General features: G+C 38.9%; 3 protein-coding genes and 1 long non-coding RNA gene across 8 annotated transcripts in view; 2 read left to right on the top strand and 2 right to left on the bottom strand.

Moving 5' to 3' along the window:
- os9 (OS9 endoplasmic reticulum lectin) overlaps positions 1-5,436 on the top strand; it is a 12,816-nt gene extending 7,380 nt beyond the window's left edge. For 2 of the 3 annotated variants that reach the window (XM_018673490.1, XM_018673488.2), the window contains exons 12-15: positions 30-231; positions 687-854; positions 1,310-1,419; positions 3,539-5,436. In XM_018673490.1, coding sequence (XP_018529006.1) covers positions 30-231; positions 687-854; positions 1,310-1,419; positions 3,539-3,676 — 618 coding nt within the window. In that variant the 3' untranslated portion in view covers positions 3,677-5,436. The remainder of the gene's footprint in view (positions 1-29; positions 232-686; positions 855-1,309; positions 1,420-3,538) is intronic. The other variant, XM_018673491.2, reaches the window with a different exon arrangement.
- Positions 5,120-7,238, bottom strand: LOC108881463 (uncharacterized). The gene is made up of 2 exons (XR_001960618.2): positions 7,142-7,238; positions 5,120-6,108 (listed from the first exon to the last, which is right to left on the bottom strand). It is a non-coding gene; the product is annotated as an uncharacterized LOC108881463 (long non-coding RNA).
- Positions 6,484-14,986, top strand: c1galt1lb (core 1 synthase, glycoprotein-N-acetylgalactosamine 3-beta-galactosyltransferase 1, like b). Of its 2 annotated transcripts, XM_018673492.2 has the most exons (4): positions 6,484-7,126; positions 7,308-7,568; positions 10,728-11,392; positions 11,707-14,986. In XM_018673492.2, exons 2-4 carry the CDS (start codon positions 7,352-7,354, stop codon positions 12,016-12,018), a joined length of 1,194 nt encoding a protein of 397 aa, XP_018529008.1. In that variant the 5' UTR covers positions 6,484-7,126; positions 7,308-7,351; the 3' UTR covers positions 12,019-14,986. The 2 variants fall into 2 exon arrangements, with proteins under 2 accessions (XP_018529008.1, XP_018529009.1); XM_018673493.2 differs by lacking the exon at positions 6,484-7,126 and having other exon boundaries at positions 7,204-7,568.
- tac3b (tachykinin precursor 3b) lies at positions 14,793-23,008 on the bottom strand. Of its 2 annotated transcripts, XM_051074800.1 has the most exons (8): positions 22,871-23,008; positions 20,773-20,845; positions 16,963-17,080; positions 16,671-16,782; positions 16,566-16,595; positions 16,417-16,461; positions 15,271-15,343; positions 14,793-15,188 (listed from the first exon to the last, which is right to left on the bottom strand). In XM_051074800.1, the coding sequence occupies exons 3-7, from the start codon at positions 17,074-17,076 to the stop codon at positions 15,294-15,296; spliced, it is 351 nt and encodes a 116-aa protein (XP_050930757.1). In that variant the 5' UTR covers positions 17,077-17,080; positions 20,773-20,845; positions 22,871-23,008; the 3' UTR covers positions 14,793-15,188; positions 15,271-15,293. The 2 variants fall into 2 exon arrangements, with proteins under 2 accessions (XP_050930757.1, XP_050930756.1); XM_051074799.1 differs by lacking the exon at positions 20,773-20,845 and having other exon boundaries at positions 15,271-15,346; positions 22,871-23,007.

The raw sequence follows: 23,008 nt of genomic DNA, 5'->3' as shown, positions 1-23,008 counted from the left end.
GATGTGATTGGCTTTTCTTTGTCCTGTAGGCCCAGCAGGAATTGGAGACAGAGGGCCTGAAAGGAGAGTTTGATCGCTCTCAAGCGACACAGACACTGGAGACGACACTGGACAAGCTACTCGACCATCTGGAGGAGAAAGACGTCCAGGACCAAGAGCAGCAAAAAGCAGGAGTTCAAAGAGCCAGTGACCCGACCAGGGGCAGCCCCAGCCTGGCTCCAAAGCAGCCAGGTAACCAGGCTGCCTTCCTTTCAGTGGTTACTCTTTGTCCACCTCCATCATCTTCATATTTCATCCATATATACAGTAGATGGTCTGTTGTGGCATTCTCACCCCAGAATAGATGCACACATGGACTTAGTTTGATGCAAAAAACAAACTCAATCCACAAAAAAACTCATTTTCTCAGATTGATATTTTTAATTTCTGGCTAGCTAGTGGTCTTTCCTCTGCTGCCTTTGATATCTGTGGATGATTTTCAGTAATTAAATCAAAACTGAAATAACTCAAATCACTCACAGTAGGTCAAATCTGTGACACAAATGTAATGCTTATGAGACCGTGTTTTCAATTCCACATTCTTGACTCTTACCTCCTCCATCCTGTGGCCCTGCTTGATGGGTTTTTTCATTTTATTTTTTGAGGTGAACTGTGTTCTTTGTCCCTCTTTTGTCTCGTCACCCCAGACCAAGCGGCTGACGACCATGTTAAGATCAAAATTACTAAATATAAGACGGGCAGCAGCCCAGATGGGGAGGTCAAAGTTCAGGAGATGGGCGAAGGAGACCCCCAGTGGCAGCACATAAAGGACGTGGTTAAAGAACAGCTAGAGAAAGCAGGACTGAAGGCCGAAGGTATGAAGTGGGAGTGCCCGAAACACTCACGGCCTTTTCTCTCTTTTCATCTGTTATCTTGAACATACAATTCTGTATACAACTGTCAGACTCAGGTTTAGCCATTCAAAAGACATAAATATCATGCTAATAGCATATGGGGTTTCCTACATGTTTCATACTGAAAGCAATTAAGCACATGCAAAATTAAAGGCCATGATAGCAAAACAAATTTCTTGACTGCAGTTATCTGAAGAATATCTTAAAGACAAACAGAAACGAAAGGTGTGTCATCCATGCGTGTTCTTTCTTTGTCATCCACTGTTTTGTCTTTATCATTCTTCATTGTGATTATCTGTTTTTTTTTAACATGCAGTACACTTTTCTTAATCAGAGCAACTTGGAAGTACATATTTAATTGGTAAGCCTCTCTTTTCCCCTGTTTCTCTCTCTCTCTCTCTCTCTTTTTTTTTTAGGTAAAATTGAGGTGAAGATCTTGACACGAAAGAATGCAGAGGAGGCAGGTGATCAGTGGCTGACAGAAGAAGATACAAAGTCCTTCAGGGAGCTCCTCATAAATCTCCTGGTACTTTGAGAAGGGATAATGACTTTTTATTGGGTTCATTGGGATCCTTGTGGGTGTGAATTATGCAGTCGCACTGTGTTTGCTGTGTGCTGTAGTGTTGGCTTAGTAAATAATTTCACCCAATGTGAGACAGACCATGTCGACCTGTACAACAAAGGGTTGTTGTACAACTGAGTAGATGTTAGTAGTCATGAAACAAAACATTTATGGATTATTGAGTGGTCACGGTTTACAACAATGGGGATGATGATGCACACTTCCTGGGAGTCTCTCCTTGCAGAAATTTTTAGTGTTACACTCAAATGTTCACATGAAAAGTGACAGAAATAGTGCCATGACTGAAAACCAAAGACCTAGAGAGAGAAGTTCAAAATCCCCCCCCCCCTCCACAGTCACTGTGAGGTGGGTGCAAATGTCGGATTGTTTTAGAAAGTTACAGAAATGGTTGGAATGTTTCTGTAACTTTCTGAAACCACTGTCACCACCACCTCCACCCACCCCCATCTGACATGCAGTTCTGAGGGACTATACTGGCCACTAAATTAACATCTGTACAAAGACTGAAGTGGAAGAAAAAGAGAAATCGCTGTGTGTCAGACTGTTTCCTCACTGGGTTGTAGTTGTCAGACAACCAGTGGCACCAAGGCTCCAGAGGCCTGTACTACAAAGCGGGATTTGTGGTTAGCGAGGTAACTTCAGGTTTAACTCTGGGTTTTCAGTCTTGGTGGTTCACTTCTTATCGCGGTAAATCACCACAGTAACTTACGCTGAACGGCTAACTGCTCCGGGGCAGGTTAACTTCTGAGGATCAGATCAAAACCTGTCAGTGTCCTAACTACTGACCAATCAGATCACTGGAAAACTAGCATCATAAAGTGACAAATAATAAAGATCAGTAGATATTTTATAGCTCTGTGGAATTGTTTTGTTCTACTCTTTCCATGTCCACAACAGAGCTTCCTACAAATGGAGAGAGAGTTTAACACACTAAATCATCACATACTTACTTACTATTATATCTTCATTTTGATAGAACAAAGATTATTTTATCCATGAAGTCTTGTATATTTTCCTTGATTATGAATGAACATTTCAGTTAGATCGACCTTAGACATGTCTCCTCTCTGCTTTGGCAGCAGAAACAGTCTGACATTACTGTCACTGTTTTACAAAAATCTGCATCACATATTCAGAGTAACTCAGAATAAATCACCATCAGACAAAAGAGCAAAAACGCTCACTCAGCAAGTAAAAAGAATTTTTGTACTTATTTACAATAAATCCTCAGCCTGACTTTGATACTTGATACTTATACATTTCACTAGAACCGAAACGACATAGAGCTATCAGCGTTACTTCTCATATAATATTAAGTACCTTACTCATGGTTCTGACAATGCTGCTTTTACTAAGAATGAATGAATGCACTCAGGAAATCCTGGGTTGAATTAATGAATTGATAACCACCGCTGTAAGACCGCTTAGCCAGACTGTGGTTGTTAGGTTTAGTGAAGCCAGATAGCGAAAAGATATCCTAGGTATGTTGAACTTGCTTCACAGTACAGGCTTCAGGAAGACCAGAGTCCGTCCTCCCTTTGTTTGTGCCAACTTATACAAACCAGCTGCATTTTCATATTTAACAGCCAGTTGAGAGATTGTCGCCTTAAGGGATAATCTTAAAGTGTATAAAGTACAGGATGTATTTTAACTTGTCATTTTGTTTTCAAATTTCTTGAAAAAACTGAACCTAGCTACTTTCACTGAAACTTTTCATCAAAAACCATTCATGAATAACTAGTTTGTAAAATACGGGAACAGGTTTGCTGGGAGAATTTCACAATGTTTCTTGGGGCATTTCATTGTTGAGCTACATTGCCTAAGGATGACACCTTTGGTTAACATCATAAAAATTGACTACACTTTTAATATGACAAAACATGAACCTATGGGAAAAAACTCAGTGAGTCATTTCACACAACAGATGGTGCCTCTTTGACTATTTTGTCAGCTTATCAGAATGAACACACCTCTAATTAGTTCTGTCTTTTCTGGAGCATGTCAAACATTAGATCAGAAAAGTTGTGGTTGTTCTCTAACACGCCTTGTTTTCATCCCCCAGACCGGAGGCACAGAAGAAGTTTACAAGGAGCAGAAGAGGCAACAGGAGTTGGAAAACAACTATAGGTTTGTGTGGGGAGAGTCCCAGGAGGAGTCCCAATCATCCAGCACCTCCGACTCAGATGACGTGGACCTATGAGCTTATTCAGTACACTCAGTGCACCTTTTGTTGTGGTGAACTCCTGTGGAGACTGGCAGGGTGGGGGACTCAACTCACCTGTTTGCACATTCATAAAATCTGTCCGTGTGTTTTGACTAGGCAATATGTGTCTTTAGTGGGCACCGTTTATATGTTGCACGATGAAACAGCAACATGTCAGCTGTGCTTGTGCGGCTAAATGAAGTTATGCATTTTCCCCTTTTTGATGGGATTCAGTTTTGATAGATGGCTTGAATAGCCGAGTGATATTGAATATCTACCTTTATAGAAATATTTCAGTGAGTTTTACGGAATACTTGCAGTTTAGTTCTGAAGTTGTCCGCAGCACACTGTGTCCAATTACTACTGTCTTTGTCTTACATGTTGCCATTGACAAAGAAGTGACACATCTTGGAGGGGAAGGGGTTATGCATGCCTCAACAGACTGAATGGGTGTTTTCACAGGTTGATTGTGTGTGAAAATGAAAAACAAAGGACAAATACTCAAGGGTTCATGTTTCAGTTCCCACTGTCTTTCTGACACAAGGTGTTTGGTGGTATCAGCAAACACAGATGTAGATTACAGAAGTGTTTGTAAACATTCTGTGGCACTTTATATTTTTAGAAACTCTGGATTTTAACATTGCTTCTCCTCTTCGGTTTCCCTTGGGTTTGTCTTGTGCTATTAAAGGGATTCAAAAGAAAAACACTTAAAGGAGTGAAGAAAGAGAAATCTTTTAAGTGTGTACTTTTGTTTCTGACAAGAACTTACCTATATTTAATTTAGCAAAGGGGAACAAAGAGCGCTACACTGTCAATCATATTCAGTCTAATACAACACAAATTAATGAATCCACACAAAACTTTTCTAAGGATCCTTCAGAGGTGTACTTAAAAGGGCTGAATTTGTACAGTTTGTGAATAATTGTGGCTACTTGGAATTCAACGTGTACATAATTCTTGCGTGAATATGTTTTTGAATTGATTTGTTGTATATTAGCACAAACTTAAGTGGTACTTGAGCTGCCTGAAAAAAAATATAAAAATTTGTCACAGTGCAATCTTGATATAATATGAAACTGTGGGGCTGAGTCATGCATAAACTTTTTCAGACACATAACTGAGGCATTTGTTCCTGAAGATGTCAGTGTGCTGTGGGTGTGTTTCTTTAAATTTGTCTTTTCAAAATATAGATGGTTCCCACCTTTTAATGGCTGTCTGATCTGGGGCCTGTGATCACAAAGCAGGATTATCAATTTATCCAACTATCTTTGGGCTTAACTCAGGTTTTCCAGTGTCATCAAACTGGCTCATTTTTAACCGCCTCTTTAAAATGAGCTGGATAGGAAACTCCAACTGAGCCTGTTGATAATCACAGTCATTACACTGGTTATCCAGGATCACTGGTGCAACCAGTGAAGCCAGGTAACCCAAAGAGAGCCAGACTGTGTTTAAGCTCTATCATGCAGCCTGAAGGGGAAACACCTGTTTTAAGACAAGCACAGGTGTGCTGTAACACTTTGCATCAGTCATTCTGATCTTTATGTTTTAGCTGCACAAATTACTGATAAACCATGACACCTTCCACTAGAGGCAGAAAAGACAAGATTTGTTAATTACTGTATTCTTGAATGGGGCTATTTTACTTAATTAGGAATACCATATTGTCTTCATAATCTGGCAAAAGTCCATTTGAGCTGCCTTGTAAAAATAAGTCTTTGAGCACTCTGCTTTTTTTAAAATAAAAAAATACCATAGGAGTCCTCTGGACATCTTCCAGCCATTTCTTTTGTTATGTTGTATGTATAATATGAAACACTGATTTCCTGTGTGTCTTGTTTCCTGTGCTGGATGTGCTCCAGCTTTCAGATGCACTGTATGGAATTTGCGTGCACTGAGATAATAGCAAGGTGTTGCTGCACGTTTGAAGTTTTATTCAGGTGCAGGTTAATAGTCTGAAAGTGACAAGACAAGTGACAGGACTGATGACAGCATTATGAATTATCATGCCTGCCAGCTTTGTTTGTAGCTACTTCTTTGTAGCCGTTATTATAAGGGTTACAACCGTTGTTTTCTAACTTATAAAACAAAAGCACACAACTTTTGGATGATTAAGCAAATAGTTACTTTAGTTAGTTTTTTTTTTTTTTTTTTAATGGAACATCACAGTATAAATATAAATTCTGTCAATCATCTGTATCACATTTAAGCTCTGCAGTGCTGGTTGTTAGGGGTTGGTGGCTTGATGCCCAAAGTATGGATACTACTGTTACAGAATCAATGCAAGTGTCAGTAAGAGCAATACCAATAAATAATGAAACAGAATTTGATCTATCACATTTCAGATCTCTTCTGGCCACAGGAACACTCTTCTCAACGCTGCAATAATTGCATCTCTGCTGCTGTTGCATGCACGTGAGCAGTGATTGCCTCTGAAATCACAGAATGAAAGTCTTGTGTTCAAAGATGCATGTGATTAACAGGGAGTGGTGAAAACAAATACCTCATACATATACCATATACACAGATGTAGCCTGCTAATGATGCAGCCACATAAATCATCCCATGTGTTTCTTGTATTCTTCTCTGTATTAGCTGCATTTCACGATAAAAAAGTACTGAAATCATTATTCACATCAGTTATCTTGGCCCTGATATCACTTGACATAAACAAAATTCTGTGGTATCACACACCTCCATTGGTAAGTGGTTGACTGTTTGGGAAAATGAAAATGAAACATCCCATGTAAAGTGGGGGCCAATAGCTCCACCACCACCCAGAAGTTAATCCGGCCATACTACCGGGTTGAACCTCTGCAGGAGGACACGTGTCTGTCTGTGCGTACACAGCGCTTTTCTTTTGAAATACTTGACCGGAAGTAGTTGTTTTTCATCAGGGGCTGCGGTCAGATAAGTTAGATTTAGTTTATACAGCTGTGTGGAGTAATTTCACATCGGCGTTTCAGTCATTTTGTTATTTTGCATTAAACTACTGGGCTTATTCAAGATAACATTCGTGTCGTTTAGCCCGGTCGGTCAGTTAACTCTGTAACGTTTCCGTTAGCTCTGTTGACACGACAGAAAAGAGACTGGCTAACTTAGCTCCGAAGTTAACGTTAGCAGCGTCGATCAAACAACGCTCTACCCAGTTAGCTAAGGCCAGCTGCTCAACACGTAGGCCAACATCCTCTGATTAAAGACTGACATTTAATTTAGTTTTTGTCTTTCTATGAGATTATTTAGTTAGCGTTTTGGTGAGCTCGCTCGCTGTTTTACCAGGATAAATGTTAGCAACGTGCGACTGAGGCTAGCTGAGCTAAGTTACCGTTCAGAGGAAAAAAATTACTGCGTCGTGGTTAAAACTGGCTCAGAATTTGCTTTTCAGAGTTGACCGTTATGATGAAGTAGCAGGCGGATAATAAGGCTGCTATGGTGATCGCGGGACCGCTGGTGAGTAAACCACACCTTTAAACGGGGAGTGACCCCTATCAATTCCCACTTGGTCGTTTCCTCGTACTCGCCAACACACACAGCGATCGGACTTAAAGTTCACAGCTCCAGACTGAGGCCCTTGTAGTCAAACTTGTGTCCATGCTGTCCGTGCCCCCCCACCCCTTTCTCTCGTATACAGCACCTGCCAAGTTGAACGAGTGACAGCGAGACACCCGATTCAGCATGAAGGCCCTCGGATCCAGATTCTCCTTTTATGCGGGTTTTGTGGTGGGAACCTTCACACTCTACGTGTTTCTACGGCAAGTGTGGTTTGAGAGGACTATGTCAGCTCAGCAGCCCAGCAGCGTGACTAAATTTCATGACCACAGTGAGGAAGAGGGGGAGATATGGAAGAAGGAGAGATCTGCTCTTTTCAACCTGAAACACCCTCATCATACAGGTACGGCACATCTGCACAGCTGTCACTCTGAAAAGATAACATACTTCAGTAATGTATTCCTTTGGGGGAGTAAATGACACCACTCTTTTCACCAAACCTTACTAAACCACTAGATCAAATGTCAGCTTCCTTAAACTTAAAACTAAAACTGTACATATTTAGCTGGGCAGTGTATCTGTCCCTCTCAGACCCTCTCTCTGTTCTTCATACACCATCTGACACCCAGGCTTATTCTAGATTGACCGTTTCCTTTCGACGCACCATTGACATAGGTAAAGTCTCAAGCTTGTAACAAATATAATGCAGTGCGTTGTATAACAATCCGTCTGCAATTCAAAGCTGATTTCCTTTGCACTGTGTAAATTTTTGTTTCACTCAGACTTGACATAATCTGATATTTGTAGGTGTAATAAATAAAGTATGAATGACAGATTCTGATTCTCTCGTTTATTTCAAGTACTAAGACCTAAGAGAAGCCACATTAGGCAGTGATAGTGGCTGCATTGGTTCGGCTGAACCAGATTTGCTGACGTGTGAAGTGACTATGAACTTTTTGTTAGTTTTGCAGTTTAAGTTCCTCCTGGCTGATGCGTGAAGGCTAAAAAGATTCCTAACATCAAAAGATGACCAAAACTTGATTTACCAGTCGCTTTGTCTTGACTTGCTGGAGTTTGACTTTCTGTTTTCAATTTAATATTTGACACAGAGAGAGCTGTGTCAGATTGTGGAAAAAAAAGAAAAAACACAAAGACTGCTACTAATTTTAACTGTGACTACAGATTTTGTCTTAAGGCCAAGAGGTGATTTATACTTTTTACCCTCGTTTTTCAGGTTTGTTTGATGGTTTTTACAACTGAGTCGAAGAACAGCTTTCTGTAGGCTGTATTCACTTGAAAACTAAGTAAAGCTCCTTTTTTAACTCCTCTCACCCAATAGGTATTTTCCAGCTTAGTGTTTTATTTTATCCTAAAATTTACCAAGATTTGATCTACCACTCTTTAGCCTCGTCTTAGAAGAAGCAGCCCATCTTGCTCCTGCTCCTTCATTCATATCTGAAGGAGCCACAAGTTTGTGAGGTGCATGGCTACTACAGTGATTTCTGATAATTAAACAACATCATATTAAATGAGATGAGTGCCTCACCCTGCACATTCAATCAAACACAGCCTGTTTATAAAGGATATAAACGATTGTTCTGAGAATGATTTGGTGGATTCGTTTCTTTTTTAGAGTTTGTTGACTCCTGATTCTATTCAGGTTTTATTCAGAAGTGTTTTGTCTCTCACTTCAGTATAAAGTTAAGGTTCATTTTCTGTGTTTGAATAAATCCTTTTTATTTGGTGGATGCTGAGGTGACATTATTAGAAGCTTGATTTCTTGAAGGAAGTCTTTAAAAAGACTGTGATGAAATAAATCCATGTCAAACACATTTTAAGTTTTCAGCCAGTTTCTTCAGTGACAATACTGATAACACACTTGCCTATTTGGTACACATAGATAAAACTACTGACTTGAACTGTATGGGGCTATACTGAGAGGTGTCCCTACTACTTTGTCAACCTTAATTTCATGGGATGGATGCTTTCAGCTCAGGCAAGAATGATACAATGATTTGTGATTTATTAGTTAAAATAGATTGTGTTTGACCTTGATGCTTAGAATAGAAAGTCCAGATGACTTACTTTATACTTTGGAGTGTGCATTTTTCTAGGGAGTTGTTGTTGCTGTCACTTGTTCAGTTGGGGCAGGGGACTGGCGAAACCTGATTTTCTTAGTTTTCTCTTGGGACAACACATACTTTTCTCTACCACGTGTACAGCTTTCTAGTCAGCTTATTGTAAGTATGCATGTGCATGACAAAAAACCACTGAGATGTAAAGTAAGAGCTGAGTGATTGATGAAAGGAGAGTATTCTAAAATGAGTCCATCCAAAATCCATCTGTACCAATACAAAAAATATACTCTAGAAGTCTAAAGAAACATCCTCTCTGACCAACACAGTTAAAATTAGCCTCTAGTTGAGATTAGAGAGTTTCTCTCATCTGAATATTCTGCTCTACCTGTCCGTCTGCTTGTCCTCACTGCACCATCAGTCTGAGCCAACACAGACAAACAGAAAAAATCAGGAATGACTCAGAGTCTTCTGTCACTACTACAGTGAAGATATGAAAGCCAGAATAGAGTCAGGGGGTAGGGGAGAAATGTGTGTGCTACACGTGTTCACAGGTTACCACAGTGTGTATGAGCATGCTCTGATTGCCTGTGTAACCTGATTATTCTTAGCAGGCAAAAATTAATAAACACAAGCCTGTGAAGGATGGAGGTCACAAAGATGAATTAATAAAAATGGAAGCGATGAGAATACATTGGAAAACTGGAGCAGTAAAATGGATGTTAATGAGAGTGCTAAATTAATAAGTGATTTAATTAATTTTATATGGCAAAAAACAGACATATTTCATCATTATCACTCACCCCACAACAAAATTGCCATTTATCATCGGGGTGGGAGTAACAAAAAATAATTGTGATAATCAGTTGGGCTGCCTTACTTTCTGCTATCTACCATTCATCATTCACAATACCCAGCCCACATTTATCAGCTACAGCAAGCAATTGTTGTTATCTCTGTCCAGTATGTCAATTAAAAAGCATCCCCACTGACAAACTGCTGAAGTTTTTGGCTCTCAACTTGCAGGCCTAGCTTGCTCATGAGCTTTTATCTCCAAATTGGGAGAGGAAAGCTAGTGTAGCAAGCATTATTAGTCATTTTTAATAAACATTTTTTAAAAAGTCATTCTATTCAGTTTTTACACTTTACTCCACTTGATACCACTTGCACTTCATTGCCTTTGTGCTTGTTTTGTGTACTTTTGTAAAGCTATTTGTTTTTATTGTGTAAATTGTAGCACAGTTTCTTTCATGACTTTTGTATATGAAGAGAATAACTACAACTCAACTACATGTAAAGACACTGTATGTGTACTAAGTCTTTTTGATGACTCTGAATTCTCTGACTGACTGAAACATTTCAACACCTCCATGACAGCATATTGTTTCCTCGACAAGAAGACACCTGAGGTGCTCCTGTTTTTCTGCAGTTTTAAATAGATAAAATGAATGATGTAAATGTAATGTTAATGTTTATATCTCTACCAGGTGAGGATAGCCGCATGGCTGATGAACTATACAAAAAGGTACGCATTCTCTGCTGGGTGATGACTGGACCCAACAACCTGGAGAAGAAGGCTCGGCATGTGAAGTCCACTTGGAGCCGTCACTGCAACGTTGTGGTCTTCATGAGCTCTGTAGATGACCCCGACTTCCCCACTGTGGGATTAGGCACAAAGGAAGGTCGGGATCAGCTGTACTGGAAAACGATCCGGGCTTTCCATTATGCCTACGAGCATCATGGCCACGAGGCGGATTGGTTCCTCAAGGCGGATGACGACACCTACGTAATTGTAGACAACCTGCGGTGGGTTCTCGCGAACCACACGCCGGAGGAGCCGATTTACTTTGGCCGCAGATTCAAGCCCTACACCAAGCAGGGCTATATGAGCGGCGGAGCGGGTTACGTGCTGAGCAAAGAGGCTCTGCGGCGATTTGTAGAGGGTTTTAAAAACAAACAGTGCACTCACACTACCTCTGTGGAGGACCTAGCAATGGGGCAGTGCATGGAGAAAGTCGGGGTGCTGGCAGGAGACTCCAGAGACACTGCACACAGGGAGACATTTCACCCCTTTGTCCCTGAGCAGCACCTCACTGCCAAGTTCCCCAAGAGCTTCTGGTATTGGAGCTACTGCTACTACCCCATCTCAGAGGCAAGTGAAACAACTTCAGGATTGTCAATATTTGAATTAACAATGTGTCTGCTTGAAGTTGACAGCTGAATGGTTGAGAACAAAGAATATTGTATCTCCCTTTTTGCATCATTTGCTGTCTAACTGGTAGAGCCACAGTCATTGTAAACACTGTAAACTGAGAGTAATAACTTATCAGGTTGCTACATTTCCAGCACACAAATGCTCTCACATTGGCACTAGCTGCTGCTCATTAGATTTGTTTGGCTTATAACCACCATGCGACTTTGATGCTTTTATTATGTTGCATAACCACATACTCTGTTTTTTCTCAGGGCCCAAACTGCTGCTCAGACGTGTCGGTGTCCTTCCACTATGTAGACGCTTTACATATGTATTTATTGGAGTACTACACCTATCACCTGCGTGCCTTTGGATACAGATATCGTTACCAGCCCCCCGGCCCACAAGGCTACAGTATTGAGAAGTCAGGTTCCTCTGAAGTTTCAGAAGGACAAAGAGAACTGGTTTCTCAGGTGAAAGGACGAAAAGAGGGCGGTGATGTGTCCAGAACTGACGAGAGACAGGATGCAGATCCCCCTCCTGCAGCTGGTAAAGACCCTCCTGCTGCACCGGTGAACAAATAACAGTGGGACTGTGTGGAACAGTCTGAAGGGATCAGTGATTAGGAAGAGGGGGGATGTGTGTTTTTAATGTTTGCTTATTTGAGATCATTTCTGATCATTTCTACAAAAGTAGAGAAGACAGTCCACTTTTATCTTAAGTTTCTCCACATCAAGTGCATGGCCTGAGGATTCTCAAGCTGAAGGACTGCTATGTAAACTGTGACTGCAAGACTGGTCTAAGAGGTGATTTATGATTTTTACTTCTGATTTTCAGTTTTGTTTGATGGTTTTTACAACTGAGTGTTTTCTTTAAAAGTTGAGAACAGCTGTCTGTAGGCTGTATTCATTTGAAAATGAACTAAAGTACCTTTTTAATTCATATCAACCAATAAGTATTTTCCAGAGCCAGTTCAATTAGATATAGTGTTTTGTTTTCTCTTTTGTCAATTGCTGCAAGAGTACCAAAACTTGATCTACCACTCTTTACATCCTTGTTTTCGTTTCACACATAGACAACCATGTGCCTGTTGATGAGCGTGAAAGATACCAAGATGCACTTCCTCTTCTCAGATTCAAATCTGAAGGGGCCACAAGTCCATGAGGTGCAGGGCTACTTCAGCGATTTTCTAATAATTATACTAGATCATATTAAATAGAAGTGCCTCACCCTGTGCATTCAGTCAAACACACACTGTATATAAAGGACATATTAATATTTATTAATATTTGTTCTGAGAATGATGTGGTGTATCGGTTTCTTTGTTAGTTTGTTGGCTCCCAAATTCCATTCAGGCTTTATCCAGAAGTTAATATGCTGCAGTGGCATTATTATTATATATTATTATTATATTTTATTGATATTTAACTCTATGATGGTTAAGAAAGTCTCAGTCATTTTTAAAGTTTTTATTGCAGTTTTATTTTATCTTATTTAAACAAATGGGGTTACAACTATAGATTTTTTCTTTTTTTTTTTTTACTATTGAATTTACAGATCGTTTACTTGATTAACTGATCATTTGTTTGCTCTATAAAATGTCAGAAAATACTGAAAAATACCTGTTGTCCTGACAAACTGTCAAAAAAAACAAAAAGGATCAACTTACTATCAGAAGTAGTAGAACAAAAAAAAAAAAGACTTGACCAGTTAATTACAATTACTGAAACAATTGTACCTACATTTTCTGCTGAGTGACTTATTGATTAACAGTAGTTTCAGTTCTATGAATGACATTATTAACATGCAGGTAGTTTCCTCTAAGTAAGAAAAAAGTAAAGCAAAAGTATTTTATCCTCTAGATGACTGAAAAACTCTGATCAACATTCAGCTCAATAAATGTGTTGCGTTGTTGGCCATGATCTTTCAGCCTTAATCAATGTTAAATAGAACTAGTCAAATAGACCAATTCTATTCTTCCAGTAACACTGCATTTAAAAACTCAACCTAAAATACAAAAACATGAAGTTATGTTCATTGTTAGGATATGTCCATACTTTCTCTATGTCTAATAGAGAGCCATTGATGTGGCCACGATGCTTTAAATGAAAAATCCAGATGAAATTAAAATTCATTTGATCCAGCCAAAGATTCTCCAGTGCGATGAGATCAGATTACAACAGACGAGCCTTTATTCCAGAGCTTATCTTGAAAACTCTGCAGTGAATGTTAGTGCTTAGTTTTAACAAATGGTGTGTGTTCAATTTATCACAAGCTGACATTTGATCTGGGATCCAGTCCTGTTGGTTTGACACACCTTCAGCCGGAGGAGGAAGTAGTCCGTCACACACCATTCTTTCCCTGAAATGAAACTCTGAACACACCTGGCACATGGTTTTCTATTTGTTCTTCATGTAACTGGCCCTGGACAAACACACACTTCACAGATCCCCTGAATCTGCTCCCTCAGTGGACTCATTAGCTTGTGCCTTCTAAATTGAGATTGTATGAGCCAACAGCTGCACACGTGTCTTTGCACTGTGACGTTACCGTGATGAGAGTGACGCTTTTGGAAGGAGTTTCATTTAGTTGAATCCTTCCAGTGTAGTGAGTATGGCCTTTGCGCAAGTCAGTGGATGACTTACTCTTGACAGCTTTTTTTGGAATAAGCAAGATTTTTTTTTCTTTTACACAATTGTAGTTTCAGCAATGCTGGGTATTTTCTAAATCCTGGGTGGGCCAGACCTTTTCTTTTGTAGTAATTACATTGCATATATTTAAAATCATTCAGTTTTACTACTTAGTAACCAAACAAATAATTAATTTTATGGGAGATACAGTAACTACCAAATACAGAAAATGGCTTCAGGAATTGGGCAGGATTCTGTGAGGATTCAAACAGAACAAATTTGTCATTTATGTGAAAATTGAATGCACTTTTGAGTGTTATAATTGGTGTTTATCTTTTTAACCACTTAAACCTTTTATTCTCCTCCAAGTTGTTTGAAGTAACTAATGCCTATCAAAATGCCTTTTTCGAAGTGTTTATACTCAGTTTCCTTCTGTACACGAGCACAGAGCATGCTCCATTTTGTGTTTTGTATTTAAAATGGAAAAGTCCTGTTTAAACCAAATCAGCATGTTTTAAAGAACAAGTTTCTTTTGAAATTAATGCACATGTTTGTTTTCAACTGAATTGACAGTCTTGGGACATTTCAGTAGCAAAGGATTTGAGTATTATTATCATGTTAATGTCAGTGGATCACATTTCTGCCGGCCCAAACACCCAGTCAGTAACAGCCATGTCTGATTTCTGGTGGCAGTGATACAACACATCCAGTCCTCGACAATCTTCTCCAACATTCAAATTTTATTAAAGGGAAAAGGTGTACAGTACTGTATTTATATTGGAAATATATTTATGTTGGTATTGATGTCTGAATTGAGTCGGTTCTCTTGTGTGAGTGAGTGAGCACATGTGATCAGTGTGTGCCGGGTTGTTTTCTGTGAACAGTACTTTAATCACTATAAATAAATACATATTTTATTGTACATCTTGTTTTGTGTTTGTTCAGTGGCAATAGAAAGCACTCATGCACAGGATTACATGTCTTTTTTCTGCATGTGTGTGTGGTTGAATAACTTTACAATACATGCCCTCTGTTGATACAATAGCTGAGAGGATTTGTCAGCGCTGTGAGAGATTGTAAATGGAGAGGTTGAGACTGTCTCCATTACAAAGAAGTGCTGGAACCTGAGTAGAAAGAACAAGGTTAGAGGTTAGTTAGAGATAAATATTTTCTCTTTAAGGGAGGGTTAAGGTCAAAGTTTCTTACCTCTGCCTCTGATGAGAGATCGATCAGCCTCTCCTTTTCTGTAAATACTCCTGTGTACACGGACAAGCCATTCCTGCTGTGAACCGAGACAAAGCTGGTTCTTACCGACCTGAAGTCTGTTATTACACAGTCAATTACTGGTTACCACATTCACCGCAACAAAATCCCTCTATAATAGTAGCTGTCATTCTGAAAGCACTGCTGTTGTGAGCATGTTAACTACAGAGTAAATACACTTTTATCAGTGCTTGCTTTCTCAGATTAAACACCAGGGCTACTGTCAGTATTTAAGAGCAGTAAAGTACTGACAAATCTGGGGACTGATGTGTATTCACATTATCATGGAAAAGTAGTTTTTGCACATGCCTTTGAGACACCTCTGCCTGGATGTCTGTGGTGTGGTGTGGTGTGGTGTGGTGTGGTGTGCTGAGCGGAGCGGAACGTGGGTGCGTGGAAAGTTCAAATTTGCTGTGCTTTATGGGCATTGCCAAACCCCCATTGACCACTGCTTGACCTGATGGATTCTTCAAAATCCAATTACTTGTGTTTCCAAATTTCTTTAAACTGTGAAATAACAAACTAGCAGAGTTCAGTTGAACATGTTTACACTGACACTGAAAGCTGATTCGTGTGGATTGTTTTACCAATAACAGATGAAGGAAGTCTGTAGAAATGCGGTAGTTATTCAGTTAAAAAAAAAAAAAAAATCAGAAAAATTGCATTATTTCATAAAAATCTCCAACAGTTTGTTGTTGGAGCAGCTGATAGCAGCACAGTCATCTGTTCAACCTGTACTAATCAAATGTAGAAAGTGAAATCCTCTTCATACATTACAGTGTTATACACAATTAAGATGCCACCATAGTTTGTCTACTTCCTCCTAAACCCTGGATTCATTTTTCAACTCTCAGCACATATCTTGGTTACAATTGTTATAAATATCAGCCAATATTATTGTCTTTTTTTAGAATATAATATCAGTATCAGCCTAAAATTATCACAAGCTTCAAGTGGGTTAGTGGGTCAGGTTTGTAATACTGGGAGTTTTTATTTCTGGTACTGATAAAAACACAGTCTGCACTAATATATATATTTGCCCTATCCACAGCATATTAGTGTTGTTTCAGTGTTGCTGAAGTTACTCACTTGTCCTCCGCCCCAGAAACTCAGCGAGGATGTTGTCCATGTGTCCTGTGTGTGATGAGCAGAGTATGTATATTATATATATTATATTCGTACCATAAAGCTGTTGGTTGGATACAGGTTCATCATGGAATTCAACTTCATGTTCTTACTTTTTCTTGACATTGGGAAGTTCCTCTGACCTGCAAAAAATTACCACTTTAAATGATGAGCATTCCAGTCTCAGTAAAAATGTTACAGGTGTTTTATTAACTCACTGTTTAGCTGAGCAGCGCTTCTCCTTCCCATCAAACTCACAAAGCTGTCGTAATCGATGTCATCGAATCTCTTCAAGTCTGGACCTTCACTGGCACAGCACTCTGGCTTAGCCTGAAAGACAAAATAAAAAAATTTGTTAGACTGTGGCAAATCATTGTGGATTTCTGCCCCTGACTCTAAAAATGTTAAAATCTGCTCTCATAAGCCGGAAGATCAGGTCTGGATGTGTGGGTGTAATTCACTTATCTCAGTGAGTATCATACAATTGTAGCCAGGTCAGTCGTACTGTACCTCCGTCAGTGATTTGTAGGTGTCTTCTTTACACCAAGACCTCACAGGAAGTAAGACAAGGATGACCAAAGCGATGAGTGAAGCAAAAGAGCAGCAGTTTGAAGTTTTCTCCATCACTCTGAGACAGGAACAAGTGCAATAGATTTAAAGCAGGAAAAAAAAGCACAGCACAACATAGAGAAATCATTGGGCTTTAAACATACATTTTACACACAGTAAATGTTGCATTTCAACATCTTCAGCAAAGCCTTTGGAGAACTGCTGGGAAAAACAGTGATATGCGTGTGAGGAGTGTCCCTCCTACCATGTGTACTATGAGAAAAGACCTGTTTAACTCTGAGTTCACAGTTGTTTCAGTGGCAGGGAGTTTTCAGGCCTCAGGTGCTCTGAAAAACTATTAAATTGGCAGCCATTGGGTTTTTTTTTTTTTTAAATATCAGCCATTGTAATCAGTACAAACTCTGATTCACATCTGAAAACACTCTGTACATCAGCTGTCATGAGCTACACACTGAATAAAGACTGACTGCATGTTTCGTGTTTTAAAGCCTCTGTTCACTTCCACTGGATCTGTAACTGAGCCAGTTTATTAAGCGCAGTTTTCCATGTGGTTTATTTCATCCATTGAGATTCAATACGAGAAACTTTCAACAAATTATTAAGAAATTACAAATAGGATATTATGAACCTGTGATTTAAAGCATTGTTATGTGATAAAATGACCTAAAATTAATAAGAATAATCTCATTTTGGCATGACCACAGATGCTGTAAACTCAAACAGAATAGACCATTAATATGTGAATATAATCAATATGAAGGTTCAACACTGTAAAACAACACAGCAGTGTTTTATAGAGCGGATCAAAAGCCAAGCCTGTCAGTCAGTGTATTCATTCATCCCATAAGCCATGTAATTAATATATGACAAAGGGGAAATGAAAGTATTTTGTATAGTCATCTGTCATCATGTCATTAGGCTTCGTTATCACAACAATCTGCTGTATTTTAGTTGAAATAACAATAGAAGTCTTACCTTGTAACAGGGATTTAAAATCTTGATCTTGCTCTGAATGAAAGGAACTCTGTGCCAGCTGACTACAAGTGTTTCTGCTCAGCAGCTTCTCTATCTCAGTTATTATAGTTCTTGAGCTCATTTGTAATCTAATTAGAGCTCCACCCGCTGCCCAAACTCACATCCCACCCCTAAACACACACACACACACACACACACACCCTCCTCTCAGTTTGTAGCATCATTCTCATTAGACATATTGAACTTAAACCAAAAGAACTTACACAAGATTTGTGTATGTTAATAGACATTTTTTCTGCCACTGATGGTTATTTAATGACAAAAACATTTTAATGTCTCTGCATCAGATGAGTCTAATGAGTCTGAAAAGTGGAAGTGCTCTCCATCTTTGCACCATCCCTCACCAACAAATACTGTTACGTAGGGAGAGGCAATACCAAAAGATGCAGAATAAGGTGTCTAGCAGAAGCTGTGTAACAAACAACAGGATAAAAGCAGCTGTACAGATAAAACAAAACTGACATACAATGTGTGTTAATGAGCATGTATGTGGACAAGCAAATCTATTCAAAAGTCAGTAAGCACTCACATGTTTTTGTTTCTCTTGTGTAGTTTGTGTGGAGTGTGGGCCTTAAAACTGAATCAACATGTTTGCAGGACTGTGTGTTGGACTGTATCACTTTTAGCTTGGTGTACCTAATAAACTGGCAACTGGTTGTGTTTTTTTTGTGTGGTGCCAATGGTGCCATTTCTTTGGCCTCTGACCCTTGTATGTTTGTGTAATGATATTATACGTGTGTAGGCTTGATTACTGACCGGAAGGTCCAAACCCTGATAATTACACAGCAGGAAATATGCGATGAAATCACACAGATGTACATGATCTTATATTCTCAGCAGAGAGTGTGCATGTGCGTCCCAGGAGAAATCAAATGTGTAATGTGCCTCTGTGAGTTGACTTGACTTGGAAACTGCAAACGCCCTGCAAGCGGATATTAAGGTCTGCTCTCTGATTGGTTGGTGTGATGGAGCGGCCAGCCAAATAACTCCCACACTCTCTGAATCAATAACCTGTGTCTCTGTCCTCCACAAATGATAAGTGGAAGCCTTCTGACTGACCCCTCTCTTCCACACCAAAAAAACAAAACAAACCAAAAAAACCCCAAAAAACTAAATACAGGAGGGCTCATTCCACCAATCTAAGGTTGCATTTGAACAATAAAAATGATGATAGTTTGTTAATGATGGCAGTAAACATGGGAGGGTTTGTATCTGGAATAGATATAAATCACCACCTGCCATTTTGGAATGCCCGATGGCTTGAAGCTTTGAGTTTCATTAGGAAACTACACATCCGCTGTGACTGATGTGTACTTTAGGAGCAGCCTGGAAAACTTTGTGTGGAGATAGGATTTAGAACCTGTAGTAAGAGTTAAAATTAACTTTTTATGGCTTTGCATTGGAGAAGCTCATCCTGGTTTATTGACTTATTGTGTTGAATTTCTGCAATCTCTGTGTAATGAATTGCCCTGGGTAACCATGTTTATCCTCCTCCTAGACTTGTAAAATGACAAAGTGCATCTACTAAGGCACTACTACCAGAAATACTTGTGAAAGAGCATTTCCATTTTGTGAGACTTGATGCTTTTACTTCACAGTGTTTTAAAGAGTAATATTGTACTTTGTACTAAATTTATAGAGCTGCCATCACATGTTACTTTGCAGAATAAAGGAGTCTGTAACTGGCAGTAAGTTGGATGAGACATGAGACAATGAGAAACATGTTTTTGAAATCTATTAAAAATTGAAGTGGAGGAATAACAATACACCATTGTGCATGGTGTTATGTAATTGGCCAGGTACAGTCCTGGAGTCTCTTCTGGTTTTCTGGTATGTGTGTGTGTGTATGTGTGTGTGTTCACAGTTCTTGACTCAAGGGCACTGCATCAATCACACTTTATTAACACTTCAAAAGTTTTGGAACCATCAAGGTATAATATGAATTCTGCATGATATTTTACAATCTAATTTCTCTTAATCACCTCAAGACATTTCCTCCAGTCATTCTTGGGACAAACCTGACAAACGTTTAGTGTTTGGTCGTCTTAAATGAGGCACCTGCAGCAGGCTGTGGCTGTGTACCACAGGGATGTTTCCATGTTAACTCTGTGTAACTATAAATAACAGCAGCATCCGGGAGATGACTAGATGGAAAATTTTCAGCAGAACAAATAGGATTCAGCAGTAGTAAATAAATAATATAAATAATTAAAATACATAATTTTTAAATGTAAAAATGTATTTAACTAAAAGAGGCTATTTGTGAATTAAATAATATTGAAAAAGGCTACATTTCCTGTTAAGGAAAACTTGAAAAGCAACATTCATGCCTGTATTTATTTTTTATGCTACACAGTGTGATGCTGTAAATTCTGACAGGTTTAAATTTAGAAAATCTCAATTCTCAAAACACTCAGCAGTTTGATGTAAAACTTACACTACAATCACAAACACTGCAAACATGTTGATGTGTTGTTTTATTTATTCATTATATAGAACATACTCAGACATGATAATTGCACTGGGATGATCAGTGTGAACACAATGGTGACTCACATCTAATGAGCTGATGCTCTGAAGACACAGACCCACAGCTGTGTGTAGTGCTGTCAGCTTACATCAGCTTGGTTTTTGATTGGACTCTGGAGGCTTATATCCATACATTAACTTGTGTCCGTCCTACTCATAAACCATCATACCTCATGAATCACTCACCAGCCTGTGGTCTGATTGTTTAGATTGTTAACTTAGTGAAACCCAGTGGCCTGCCTCCTCATGTCCAGACTCCCTGAAAGAATCAGGTGAGAGCAGGTTGAGAGGTACATTACTGGTGCAAAGTTTTATAACACTCCAGTTGTTCCAGTTTTTATTAAAATTTAAGCAGGTCAAGCCCATTGAATAATCAGGAAATAATTAAACTCCCTGAGGTCTACCAATGACCATAAAAACATCACCAAAGACTGTAAATTGAGTATAAAACAGGCCTTTTTCAGGGATTAAGAAATGTATTACCTTACAGATTTCCTGCAGTAACATAAGTAAATGTTAAAAGTTGGACAAAGGTGTTGAAACAAATTGTTTTACTACACCCTGTGATGTATTATCAGGACAATACTTTATTGCAGCTGTATATTGTTGTCAGAATGGTGTGTTTGTCCTACAGCCAGACGATGACCCATTTCTTTAGAGAAAAGGGAAAACCAGACTTAAACCCTATCAAGCTGTTTTGGGATAAAACTGACAGAAGGTGAAAACAAAGCAAACAACAGTGAAACAGTGAAGTGTGTTCGGCTGCTGATTGTGTTGAAAATTTTGATTAAGTTAAGGTTTAAAATTCCATGATTTCTTTTTTAATCTTTAGCATTTATTTGTTCTATGCTTAAGCTTGTAGGAAAGCTGTTGATTTAATGATGAATAAAAACACTCTGGTCTGTCTCTGATGACTTAAATTAATGCATTTGTTTCTGGATTCAGGAAACAGATCCTGAAATCTCAGCCAAACAAGCACTTTTATAAAGCACTGAATGATATCGGGCCAAAATACATCTCTGACCTGCAGCTACATTATGATCTAATATGATCTGCTCACTGTCCCCAGAGTCTATACTAAACATGGAGAAGCAGCATTCAGTTTTTATGCATCACCTAAAACTTGCAGTAGGAGGCAGTGACACTTGCTTGTCACTGCCTCCTACTGAATTAAATTTGGAACTATTTATTTACATCTTGCACTGCACTGAGCCTGTATTGTAACTTTTATTTTCCTGTTTTATTAATTTTCTATTTCATTTTTATTCTTTTTTCTAATCTCTTTTTGTATCCATCAGTGTATGGTTCATATCTCCTCATAATGTACAGAACTTTTAATTGTTGGTGCCATACAATTACATAAATAAAATGATCATAAACATCACACTGAACTGAAATAATAATATCACCTTCAGGAGCAGTTTCACAGATCATCTACATGATTGATGAGGAAAAACATTCATAGGTGATACCAGACAACACTAACACAGGTTTTTGTGCCACTATGATGAATCTTTGATGCTTTGTTTTTGCCACTGTGGACCATTTGTTCATGAATGAGCCTTGTCCTTTCAGTTTAAAGAGAATGAGGAGAGAAAAAAAAACTCTGGAGTACTCTTACAGAATAAAGCAGGTTTTTTGTGTTGCAGTAAAAGGAGAGAGAGAGTGAAAGGAAGTGAAAGGGGGTGGAAGGAGGTGAGAGTGAGAGAGGTATAGTGGAAGTGGGAGGAGGCTAAATTCTTTGAGTGTGAATAAAATGAGAGTGGTCTTTTGTACTAATTGTTGGTCACAGTGCAAATACAACTAGAAACAGAAAGAAGTCTGCATATTGCTGGAGAATTACTACAGAAATTAGTATTTCTGCTTCTTACCACTTGTTTCAACTTCAAATTAATCTCCTAATAAAATGTTTTTTTAGTTAAGCAGCTAGGTCCAAGTCCCATTTACTTAGGTGTTGCTGAAAAATGGAATAAATGTTGGAGACAGAGACTGAAATCTATCATTGCAGTGAACCTGGTAAGATAACATTTCTAACTGACACTGATGCATGCTGCTAAGTCAGGCTGTTGTTGGTGCTCTGATTGCCACAGAGATGGACCTTTACTGACATCAGGGCCTCAGAGGGTAAAAGAAGTCTGTTCTTAAATGGAGTTCAAGAGCACAGAAAATGCTTTGTTAAGATGTGAAGGTAAGAGAACAGGGAGTGTGAACAGAAAAGACAGAAATAAAGCTAGTTAAAAAATATAGAACGCTGTGTGGATTTAATTTCTTTTCAAGTCTTTACCTCAGATAGCCCCACGTTTTCCCTCACTTCACTTCTTCTGCTGTATAAGAGAAAAAATTTGCTCACGGCATGAGAGGAGATTTCTTTCAAGTATTTGGGTCACAAACAAAACCTACCGACTGCGAGAGAGGGAGCAGG

Source organism: Lates calcarifer, linkage group LG12 (assembly GCF_001640805.2).
Source record: "Lates calcarifer isolate ASB-BC8 linkage group LG12, TLL_Latcal_v3, whole genome shotgun sequence".
In the NCBI taxonomy this organism is placed as follows: Eukaryota; Metazoa; Chordata; class Actinopteri; family Centropomidae; genus Lates; species Lates calcarifer.
The sequence above is the reverse complement of the archived record's forward strand: the minus strand, read 5'-3'. Positions and strand labels throughout refer to the sequence as shown.